This window comes from Dromaius novaehollandiae, chromosome 25 (genome assembly GCF_036370855.1).
Source record: "Dromaius novaehollandiae isolate bDroNov1 chromosome 25, bDroNov1.hap1, whole genome shotgun sequence".
Classification (NCBI taxonomy): Eukaryota; Metazoa; Chordata; class Aves; order Casuariiformes; family Dromaiidae; genus Dromaius; species Dromaius novaehollandiae.
In genome coordinates this window covers 3,080,747-3,092,844 of record NC_088122.1, presented here as the reverse complement: position 1 = coordinate 3,092,844, position 12,098 = coordinate 3,080,747, and the positions used below count along the sequence as shown (strand labels likewise).

The window sequence follows — 12,098 nt, the reverse complement described above, 5'->3', positions numbered from 1 at the left end:
CCAACTCCAGCTGAAGACCAGTTTGAGAACAATGGAGGTTTCTGCTGATCCACAGCACAAAGGTGCTTCTCTGCATCACCCTCACTGCGCTCGCACACACGCACAGAGCACAGGAAGGGGAGCCTGAGGCTGAGGCTGTGAACAGCTCTTCTGGAGGAGACAGGCAAGAGACCAGGCAAACTCATTTCACACATGCCACAACAGACTGTCTCTAGACAGGCACAGCTTTATTGGGAGTGCCAAGGGGTAGATTCTGAAGCAGATGGAGGTCCCTACAACCCACTACTAATCTCTCCTGTGCTAGCCAGTCTCTCCCAATTCTGCATTTCTGCCTTTGGGTTCCCTCTCTGGTTCTGGTGGAAGGTTTTGCCTTCCAGCTGACTACTTTAGGACCAAGGACAAAATTCCCTTCAGGGTCTAGAGGTAGACACTTTCAGAATGGTCACAGATCTGGGCAAGAAGCATCTCTTACTTTTTGTAGAGTAGGATGGCAATGACAATGCAGATGATGAACACCACGGCCAGGACGGGCCCGATGACCCAGATCAGCCCTTCCTCTCCATCAATGATCGGCTGTGGATCAGGGTTGTCCAGCTGGATGGGGTCGGAGAAAGGACTAGCAGCAAACGTCTGGAAGACATGAAAGGTTGCAGAACAGAGTTCAGAGAGGGAATGGAGACTGAATACAGGGGGCAAGCACACAGCATTCCAGGAGAGAAGCTGCTACAGAGGACTCTCTGCTGCACAGACCAAATTATAACAGAGACCTACAGACAAAACATAACAGAAACCTATAGAGAAAATTATTGTCCATGAATGCCTGTGTGACAGGTATTTTCCTTCTCCAAAGCTCCAAGGAAGACAGACCACTAAAAGATCACATTTACATGAAGCTCATGCTTATGATTCACCTAATCTTATAGTTGGGAAGGGGCTTTTAGAAAACAAGTTAACTATGCCTCTGTTCCACCCAGAATCTCGCTCTTCACCTCCACAAACACACAAACACTTTCTCCAAATTCTCATGTCACCATCTGGATTTTGGCAGTTGGATGGGATTACAGAGAAAGAGGGATGGGATTAAACCAAGAATTAATGCTTAGACACAGTCCAGTCTGGTGGCTTGAAAAACTACTCTTACAACTAAACACAAATCAATAAAACGGAATATGTCTCCTCTGCTCCTGCTGCACTCAGCAGCGAGCTGTGCTCCTGAGCAGAATCAAAGGCCTGTTGAAACCCAGGGGAGTCCTAACTAAGGAGCACTGCCTGCTTGTTTTCACAAGTGCTACAATCTATCCACCCCAGGAATGAAGTATTCCCATTTTACACAGAAACTACAGAAATTGGAGTGCAGAGAAGAGCACTGACAGGCCCCAGTAAAGCTGGGACAGGACAGGAATGGGAGGTCTGGGCTCTGGGCCCTGTGTTTGCTGAAATTCTATCAGCTGTCTGCAAGACTGAAATGCTATGTCCTAGGGAGCTGCTGTGACTTCAGCCCTTTGTGAGGGAATGTGCAGCACCTTGTTCTAAAGCAGAAATTACCACAAGCAGGAGTAATCCGATTGAGAAATCCATTCACAAGCGTGTCAGCCTAATCCTTTAACATCAAATACACAACCAAATATTTATCTGAGAGAAAACCCTCTGAAAACTTGTAATTTCGAACAGCTCCCTACTACAATTCCACAGGGAGATTTAAAAACAACAAAGTATTAGACCACTTCTATTTTGCATGACGGACAAGACAGGTAAATATCAAAAGTTATTTTCAAAAAGCCAAATGCCATGCCACTGAAATCAGCAGAGGTGTTAAAGTGGCAGAAACAGCAGAAAGCACATCTAGTTTCCTATAAAATACGTTCTTCCCTCTGTTTAGCAGGGAATTTCGTAATGAACAGGACATGTGATATGCTGCTTTCAAAGCAGAATGTCTGAGTTCATTGCTCCATTAAAAGCAGAGACAGCCTTTACAAGAGATTACTTTTTGCAAAGGGCTCTGTCCTAAGGATCTCTGAACCTGAGTGTACTTCTGAACTGTTAGTTCAGTGCTCTCCATTCTGGACTCAAATCTGGAGCCACAAATGTAGAAAGTCCTGCCTAAGCAAACTTGTGCAGTGCAGAAGCAATGCACGAGAGCACAGCGTTTGCCTCGTTAGCCAGTCTGCATGGGGGAGCATGTCTGCTGCACACAAACAGCTCCAGTAGCCGCACACAAAAGCTCCACAGCTGGATTGTAAGAGCCTTTGGAAAAAACAAAGAACAAAAAACGAAGCCCTCAAGCTGTGGTGTCTGGTGGGAGAGAGTTACAGAAAATGCCAGGAGGGCACCAGAGCTGCTGGCCAGCTTGCAAGGAAGCTGCCCCTGCAGCTGCTGTCTCTGGTTGATAATGGGGACAGCAGGGTCACAAGCATCTGAAGGAGATGAGGGAAAGCAGGCAGCACTTACAGCCTCGGGTTCCTGGAGCACTGCCAGGATGAAGATGACGTATTTCTGCCCTGGCTCCAGGGCTCTGTTCTCGAAGTTGTCATAGTGCTTCATGTCCCCCAGGATGAAGTGGGAGGGGAGGGAGCGAAAACGGGCAGCAATGTAGGGCTTGGGGAAGTCCAGTTGTCGGGAGTGACGCAGACTTCGGCGCCGGAGCCTGGCAATGTCCTGAACAAGCTGGAAGAAGCAAAGGAACATTCTGAGCTCTGATGTCTTCAGTATTGTTAAAGGAGTTGGAAGGAGGGAGAGCCAAACCATCCCACTCCGCTATTTAGCTATCCACAACACGGAGCACCGGATACCCCAAACCCACCCTTCTGCAGTGTTCTTCCTAGGCTGCCAGGTCACCACCACGCCCATTACAGCTGTTGGCCCTGTCCCTGCAACTGGCTTCCATTTCACCCACACTCACCTCCTCCAGGTCCATCTCCTCAGGGCTGCCCAAGGGGTTCAGGAACTGCCCACCCCGGGACTTCCTCAGAGGCACCACCACAATGTAGTAAGCCCTAAGAGTTGAGAATAATCACAAGAGACAGGAAAAATGAATCTCTTTCTACAAGCCACAGAGGGAGAGATTGCCTACAGTGATGGTTAACAGCTAGGTTAGCCCAAACAGCCCCACTGGCATAGCCTAGCATGCCATTTATTATTTTTAATTTAGCACAGTTCTTAATGCTGCTCATGGAATAAGCCTGGATTCAGTGGCAGTCCCATGTGACATGTCTCCCTGCTTGACCCCTCCACGCTCCTGTGGCATCTCCTGTTAGCCATGGCAAGTGGCTCCGAAAGTCAGGCAAGGCTGCAAACGCAGGGAACTCGCTCTGCCACTACCCGTGCTGCCTCTGTGCTGTGGACTCCAGCCACCAGCACCGACCCCCTGCAACATAAACCGAGCCCACTATATCTGCAATTTAACAGAAACTTACTGGACAGGCACAGAGCTCTTCACATCTGGGAGAATCACCACCACATTGCCATCAGCATCAGGCTTGTGGGTCACCTCTGGCTTCTTAGATAACATGTCAGCAGCAGTCCAGGCAGCGACGTTCTGCTGCAAGCCACCCATGCTATTGCCCCGGTTCATGAGAACAAAGTTGTAGAACGTGCGGGGCTTCAGGTTGGTGATGAGTTTCTTGGTGGTGCGGCCATCCACATCGACATTCAGCCCGTTGTACTGGATCTGTGGGAGGTGAAGAGGCAGCAAAGTCATACCACGATCAAGGCTGATACTACTGATTCAGCCATACTCCTCCTCCTCCATTGCCTCTGTCTGCAGAGAACACAAGTCATTCAGCTGTGCCATGCTCCACCCAGCTCTGCCAGAACTGGTGCAAACCCAGGAATAGGGGCCATTTGAGTGGGGAGCTTTGCCCTTCTCTTGTGCCCATTGCAGAATCTTGAAACTTCTCTGAAAAGAGACATTTTCTTCTGGAAATGACAAAATTGTGGTAACTTGCCCAGGGAAGCAATCATTTGATAACAGATGTGGGAATGCAACTCAACAGTCCTGATTCTGTCTGTTCCCTTGATCTAGTGATTAATCGTTACGAACTGCCCATATCTGGTAACTGAGGCCAGAATTCCTGGCTCTTAAAATCTCTTATTCAAACCAACAGACAACAGTCCCAGGAGACAGAGAAGGACCATAGTTCTGATTCCTCCCTTCCACTTGCCTTGTATGGGGTGGGAGAGTTGTAATTCTCAGGAAACTCCCAGCTCAGGAGGACAGATGTCTTTGTCACCATCTTCACCTTGAAGTTTTTGGGTAAAACTGCCAGAAGAAAAGTAAGGAAGAAGGGGAGAAAGGAGAAGAGAAGGCAGCAGAGGGAAGAAAGAGCAAGAAAGAGAAAGGAGAGTACGTCAGACACTGGCAAAAGGGGCTGCCAGTCTGCAGCTGGCTGCAGCTGCGGGAACGGAAGGGCTTGCTCCCTCCTCCACACTTTGCTTGAGTTTTGCCAAGGTCCATCTCCCAGTGCTGCCTGTCCCCGTGCCTAACCCTGGAGAGCGGTGAGGGAGGGTGCGGGGCTTTGCCCTCACCCTGCCCGTGCTCAGCACACACTACGGGTCTGGGTGGTTGCTGCAGGAACGAGGTGCTGGATTTCTGAGCATGCTCAGGTGAGGAAGCCCATCCCAGGTCACGTTTGAGGCTTTTCGATATTTTTGTTTTCTTTTGGCTGCTTGCAAAAGCTGAAGAAAACGCTCTTCCCACCTGTATAGCGACTGGCCCCCCACTTCGGGTGCCAGTGTAAGAAGGGTGTCCGGACTTAACTTAGAAGAAAGTGGTAAAAGGGACTTACCTGGCATAAGGCAGAGAGGAGCTGAGGGACTGAGTGTGAAACCAGAGTGCTTTGCATTTACTCACAAGCCTGGCTGAGGCTGGCTTGACCTCTCCAGCTCTCTGCCTCCTGGCACCAGCCCCGGTTACAAGAAGAGAGAGGGAGGAGAAACCGGTAAGTCCTACCTTGATCCAGCTGGAACGTCCGATACTGGACAGTCGGGCTGTATGGCCCGGGGCCTTTACTGGTGTGAGCACGGATTTTAACATCATAGGCGGTGTTGGGTTTGAGGCCGTTGAGGGTGTACGAGTTCTCTGGGGAGGGGGGCAGGTCTTTTTCCAGCGGGTTGCCGGGAGAACCGGCTTCCCGGTAGGCCACGGTGTATTTGACGATGGCTCCATTCCTCTCGGCCAGCACGGGGGGGAGCCAGCCAAACTGGACCGACATGGAAGTGATGTTGCTCGCCTCGAGGATTTGGGGGTAACCTTTGGGGATGTCTTCAGGGGTGGTGAGTTCCTGCACAGCTTCCTCCCCAAAGCCAGCCCGGCTTTTCACGGCCAGCTTGAAAACATACGTGGCGCCCTTGTGGATGCTGGGAGCGGTGTACTTATCCTCCAGGGCTGTGAACTCCAAGGTAGCCAGGGGGTCGACATCCTTGCGGCCAAACTGGAGCCGGTAGCCCATCACCTGGCCTTCCGCATCCAACGGAGGCTCCCATTTCACCAGGAGAGTGTTCTCTTCTGTCTGGTGCACAGACAGGATGGGCTTCCCTGGGACTGGGAGAGAAGAGAGACACTTTCAGTCAAACGTGGGCCAAGGTGGTTGGGAAGAAGACGCAGAGATTCTTGAGCTGCAGAAGCAGGTTTCCCAAACCAGTGGCAAGTTTTCACCTAAAGTCTGTGTATTTAGTGTCTCCCCCTGTGAACAGGACTGCTGCTACCCACCCTCGATACAGGCAGAGGGTGTCCATCAAGGTTAGGAAATGAGATGCACTGCCAGAGTTTCAGCTGCGAGGTTCTGATGCATTTCTGAGGTCATTTTCTTCCCTTGCCATAGGACAGGTTGCAAGGTGAGCACAGCTCCTCCCTTCCAACGCCCTCTCTTCCCACTGAACCACACGCTTTCCCAGAGCTGGGGAGAACGAGCACAGGAGTCCCAGCTCCCAGCCTCCTGTTCTAATCCTGGGAGCAGCCTGCTTCCCCGGGCAGGGAAGAACGAATGCCGGTGTCCCCCAAACTCCCAGCCTCTCTCTCTGTCCATTACACAGCACAACTCATGCAGAAAGACTGGAACAGATTGGCTCAGGCTGGGAAGGCCAGAGCTGCTGAGGGTGAAGTAATGAAGGATGGGAAAGGAAGTCTGGGCAGCCCCAGGTCCTGAGCAGCAGGCACAAGGCCAGCTGAAGTGAATCTGGCAGGCATCTGATCACCCAGTTGGGTACAGAGAGAAGGAAGCACAGAGAGAGTGGAAACAGAGCCCAAAATCTGTGAGAGGAAGGGAGAGTTGGTGCTTACTCCACGCGGTTTCTCTCCTCTGGGGGATGGGAAGGGCCATCTGAGTGTTGGTGCGTGTTCAGCTAGCTCCCTCCTTAACCTGTCAGTTCCTCCCTGCTTGGCGGATACAGCAGGGGCTCAGCAGTGCCTCTGTCTAATGAGCCCTGGCACTGCCCGACTGCTAAGCAAGCCCACAGCCACAGCTAAATGGCATGCACAGCCCCAGAGGATGCCGAAGCTGGAGAACCCAGAGCATTAATTCCAGCAGCTCACGCATCATTTACACTCACTCCACTTTTAGAGATCTAATTTCCTTCTCTCCGCCTTGCTATTTCTTGTGGTTGAACAGGAGAAGGAGAGAATGGAGCTGAAGGGAGATCCAGGCCCACTCTTGCAGCAGAGGGTCCCGAGGCTGAAAAGCTGTAACATGGCTGGCAAAGGAGGGAAGCAGCCGGGGAGAAGGCTGCGTGTGTCAGGGATCCTGGCAGAATCAAACTGGGGAAGCCACTCTGCCTGCTGCATCACCTGACAACCAAACACACAGATGAGGGGTTGTCTCTGAAACGAATGCTTTATTCATTTTGAACTGCCAAAGAATAACTAGGAAACAGTGCTGGGAAAACCCCCCTTGGAAATGCTAAAGGAACACATTATGGAGAAAAACAATGCCATTACCTTTATGTTTTGCTTTTTATCACAAATGTTACTATAGTCAGCTGAGCTTGAAAATATTACATTTGCACAGCAACTATTGTCTGATAGAAAGGTGAGAAGAAAGGTGGAGTAAGTGTTTTATTTTGCAATTGGTTTGGACACTAAAGGAGAAAATTGGATGTATTACAGTATTTAAATTCAGCCCCTAGCCCTGAATGATAAAGGAAGAAATCTTTCCTCTCAGAAGGTATATTGACTCAACACTGCAAAGAAGATAAGAATGTTACAGAGCCATTTGAAAGAATTTTTTTTTTAAATAGCTATTTCAAGTTGGGGAAAATTGAGTTTTGGGTAATAGCTGCTGCGCCTGAGAAAACATCCCTCTGTGACTGATCACCTGCACTGCAAATCCTAATGGGAAGAGATGAGGGCGGATGACAAGAGAGAGTGACAGGGGAGGCAGGGAGAGAGAAAGGCTCCAGGAGAGAACAGTGGAAAGGGTAAAAAAGACTCAGGAAGAAGGAAATGAGAGGAGAGAACCAGAGAGATGGTGAGAAGGAACAAGGGAAAAGCAGGAGGGGAAAGGAGAAGAGGCCGAGTAAAGGAAAAGGCTTAGGTGCACTGACACAATGAAGTGCGAGGACAAGAGTCTGGATACCAGCATCCAAATGCACCATGCTGTGACATCTGCAAGACTTGGTCGGTGTCCGGGAAAGCATCCTTGTTCTCTTAGGTACCATCTCTCAACTAGGCAGGAGAGGCAAGAGGGGAGAGAAAGACTGAAATCCCATTCGCTTGTCTGAAGACAAGAACATAAAATAGGATGAAGATGCAAGCTGGGCCAGAGAAAAAGAGAAGGGCATGGAGGGCAGGCAAGGCCCCAGCCCTGCCCGCTTGGCTGAGTGTCTGTGCTGCCTCCAAAGCCTGAGCAGGGGTTTCCAGGTTAATCATGCTGCATTGACCAAAGGCCTTCAATCCCTCCAGAGGCAGTGAGCAATGTTCTTCCAGAAGCAGGGGATGATGTCAGTTTATGCAGCTGCGACGGGCAGGATGAAGATGACTGCCGCAAGACTAAGAAGAAAATGAAGAGAAAACCAGCGATGGGAAGGAACTAGACAAAGAAAAGAAATGAAAAGGGGAGAAAGCCATCATCTAACAGCATCAGCAAAAGGAAGGGCATGAGCGAGATGGGGTGGGGGAAGGTAACCACAGTCCAAAGGATATGAGTTGCGGGCAAGCCAACTCTAGGTCCAGACACAGCAGTCTCCCACTGCATGAAACCTTTCCTGTACTGCAGAGCAGAGGTTTAACTTGTGGGGAGCGTACCTCTCCTTTCTGCCTGTAGCAGAACCGTTTGGAGAAGCAAGGGATATCCTGTTGCCCTTTGTCATTCTCCCGTTCAGGCCCTGCCATCCCAGCACGGCCCTGCGTCCTCTGCACTGAGGCTGACAGACACTTTGCCACAAAGAATAGGTCAAAAGGAGGAATGAATCTGGATGGTATGGGCAGGCAGAGCCCAGGTCCCAGAAGCACACGCAAGAAAAGGTCAGTACTGTCAGTAGTCTTCTTTCAGACTGATCGCTAGTCCTGAGCAAGAGGAGAGGTACATTCAGACACAACGCTGGAAGAGGAGGAGAGTGGGCACTGTAAGCCATCACTTTCTCCCTGCTGCATTTCAGCTCTTTGCGAGTCAACACCATTACAGCAGACCTCTGGGTCTCCTGTTCCTCAAGGTACCTATGTGTGCGCCAACCATCAGAGCTACAGAGCCTCCAGTGTCACCATACAGGTCAGATCAGGCGCAGATTCTATTTACTTGTAATACACTCGAATTCAGATTACAAGCAATGAATTCATCCTCTGTTGCATTACTAGGTGTTTTTGTGGGCTTTCTACAGCACTGGACAGAAAATAATCTAACTTAGAGACGACTACCTGTGAGGAATGAAGTGTTTTCTATCCTACTAGGCATAATTTTGTCTTCAGGGGCAGTGTGACATTTGTTTCAAGTCTGTCCTCTTCATGAAGGGATGCAAGAAGCTGAGCCTAGAGAAAGAGCTTCTTGGCTTTGGGGTGTTAGGAAACTGGTGAATCCCAAAAGGGCAGGAAGAGACTCTTACCTGCACCCTTGGTGGTGACCACTTTTGGTTTGCTGCGAGCGCCATCTCCCTTCATGGTGTAGGCAGCTACGGTGATGGAATATGCAGTCTCAGGCTGGAGCCCAGCAATGATCATTTCCTGTTTGCAAGATTCCAGAGGAAAATGATGTGAATATCTGGGTACATACATGCAGCTAGATGTCTCTTCCTTGCAGGAGTCTCAGCCCTTTTCTAGCATGCAGGAACATTCACTGGATATGAAACCATGAGACAATCCTTGGCAACTGGGCAGATGTGGCAACTGGCAGGGGGAAGACAGCTACATTCCTTTAGCAAGGGGCACGCACACTCCAGCTGCAAAAAGCCCCTCCGTAAAGAGAGCATGTCTCTCAAATGTGCTGTCTTCCAGATCCACCTCTAACACATTCTCTATCCCAACGCAAACTGCTTCAGCCATCAAAACACTGTTGCGCTCTTCAAAGCGTTCCCCTTCACTATGCCATCTCAGAGGAGTTCTCAGTGGTTTCAAGGAGATTACACTTTCTTCTCCACCACTCCCCTCCCTACCCTCCTTAGAGATATTTTTTAATGTCTTCATAATATTAAAGGGATTGCTTTAACGCAAAGTGCAAGACGACATTTTCTGCTTGCATGCTAAAGCTCTCTGCTAAATCCCCAACACCCTCCTTCCTCCATCCTCTATCAGCCTCAACACACCTGGCTCCCAAGAGCTTTTGTTCAAAGCCAGGCCTCAAGAGTAGCCCTTCCCAGTGAAGCACCCAGCCCTTCAAAGGGCTGCACTGTAGCAGGAACACCCGTGCTAAATCAAACAGGATGGAGGCATATGCAGCAGGGTTTTCTCCAGGGCCCTGAAAAGGAGGGAGGTGTGAATCTTGTGCTTGTTTTATGGCCTTCCTCTTCCCTCATTCCCCACCGCCCCTTAGTCCTATAAATATTAAATTTCAGGGCAGCACAAGTAAGTTTACTGGTCCTGGAAATGTACATATTGGCCGCAAACCAGAGCAGGAGGTGGAAGAGCAGAACTTCAAACCAGCAGGATTTTAATGAACATGTTTAGAAGCCCTTAGGAAGAGGGACAGGTCTGTCTTCTGGAAGTCAAAAAACCTGTTCTGTTTTCACACTTGCCATTGAGTTTTGCTAAGATTTTAGGCAAGAGACTTTGCCTTTCATGTGACTCAGTTTCCTCATCTGTAAAACAGAGGCCCTTCACTTTTGTAGGGCACCTGGCACTCTCAAGGAGACATGCATACTTTCAGGGCAGTACTGTATTTTCTTGAGACCCTGTTATTCCACGAATGAAAGGCTTTCTCCTACTCATTTGTAGCTGTAAGATCACCAAAACCATCCAGCATTTTAACAGAAGTAGCAAAAGACAGCCAAACAGCCAGGTTGATCTTAAGGTCCACTTAGGACATAAAAGGCCAATAGTGATTCAATGCTTCATATAAATGAATATCTAAGAACCTTGGCCCTTGAAGGGCACAAAGCATTTGTACAAGCCCTGATAGTTTGGAAGTAATGGGGCTTTGAATACCTAATGCTTTTGAACCTATGGTTTTCAGACACAAGCTAAGTCCAAAGGTGGTTGCAGACCAGCCCGCCTTTAATCATATGCTCAAGACAGCTTGGTCCCAAATTCAACATCCCAGCTGCTTCCGTGTAGAGGAGCAGCAGACTCATCTTTCCTCCAGAGCCTAGGGGAGAACCCTGCAGTACTGCCGCGTGCTGACAAACGACACAATCACGCAGGGTTGCAGAGCAAAGTGAACAGGGTGGGGACAATGCATGGGAATACCAACAACGGGCTTTAAAACAGACACACTGGCACTGCAAAAAATAAAGGAAAAGGAAAATACCACAGCACAACATGAAGTGGGAGAGGGGAAGGGACAGAACCAGGATGGGAGAATTTTTGCTTTTTTACTTACGTATTCAGCAGTGTCATCTGTTTCCCACTGGACAGAGAATAAGAGAGGTTTTGCACGTGAGAATACAAGAGGGGAAAGAGGGGAAAGACAGAGACACAGCATGAGGAAGGAGTCCCTGAGCAAGCAGCCACACAAGGTCAGAAGTTACCAGGCCAGCATGAAGGAAGAAGTAGAGTGGGAGAAATTAGTAGATTCCACTGTGGCCTTTGCCTGTCTTAAAAGATCTCCCAGACACATGGATGGTGCTTAGTTCAGTGCAGGGAGAGCAGTTCATACTGTTCCACAATAGCTATTGTCTGGGAGTGCAAATGAACTGCAGAAAGATAACATACATCTTTGTCATAGGAGACACTCATCTACTTTCTTCAGCAATATGTTGCTTGGGATGAGACCAGGCGGCTGGAGTACCCACCCCCTCAAAGCCTCCACGAGAGGAGAGGAGGGTGGACCAGGAAAGGAGTCCTTACCTGGGCATCAGCCAGCATGATATCCTTGATCTGGGGCAACCCCCTGGCCTCTCCATTCTCCATGCGTACATAGTGGACCTGGTAGCCGCGAATCTGGCCATGCTGGCGGTTCTGGACTGGAGAGCGCCAGAACACTTGGATGGCAGTCGAGTTCAGGACCTCCACCTCCACTTTCCGAGGCGGCGCACTGGGCACTGCGAGGAAGGGAGGAAAAGGGCAGGAGTCACTTGGGGATTCCCATCCGGAGTCTGTTCACAAGCACAGGGATATATGCACACTGAATCTACAGTCCTGAAAGGAGGGGGAGACTTAACAGGCAAAGTGGCGACCCCATCATCTGCCATTGGCCTTTATTCAGTGAAACAGGGAAGCAGTTCTGGGAGACCTAATCTAGGCGGCTCAAAGATCTGGATGCATGTAAACAGGTCCATCTCATAGTCCAGCCATCCTTCCACAGGCTCCTTTTTCCCAGTTTGCTTGGATGGAAGAAGCCATATAGTTCCGGATCAAATTCCGAGGGCAAAGCCCATTTTTCATGAGCCAGAAAAGCTCTGACCATGCCTGCAGGATGTTAGGGTGGATAGGATGCGGAGGGGGACTTGCCCTTGGAGTTCCCTTGTCTCTCAGGCATGGCAGGCAGGCTGGTGGTTACAGCAGCTGCATAATCTCAGGA

At 49.7% G+C, this 12,098-nt stretch overlaps 1 protein-coding gene across 10 annotated transcripts in view; it reads right to left on the bottom strand.

Moving 5' to 3' along the window:
- The window catches only part of PTPRS (protein tyrosine phosphatase receptor type S), a 138,879-nt gene that overhangs the window by 25,109 nt on the left and 101,672 nt on the right, over positions 1-12,098 (bottom strand). For 7 of the 10 annotated variants that reach the window (XM_064497516.1, XM_064497517.1, XM_026105943.2 and 4 more), the window contains exons 12-19: positions 11,426-11,619; positions 9,031-9,148; positions 4,949-5,539; positions 4,161-4,258; positions 3,414-3,667; positions 2,900-2,993; positions 2,449-2,664; positions 473-630 (exon numbers count right to left, since the gene is read on the bottom strand). In XM_064497516.1, the coding sequence (XP_064353586.1) occupies positions 473-630; positions 2,449-2,664; positions 2,900-2,993; positions 3,414-3,667; positions 4,161-4,258; positions 4,949-5,539; positions 9,031-9,148; positions 11,426-11,619 (1,723 nt within the window). The remainder of the gene's footprint in view (positions 1-472; positions 631-2,448; positions 2,665-2,899; positions 2,994-3,413; positions 3,668-4,160; positions 4,259-4,948; positions 5,540-9,030; positions 9,149-11,425; positions 11,620-12,098) is intronic. The other 3 variants (XM_026105948.2, XM_026105950.2, XM_026105949.2) reach the window with 1 other exon arrangement.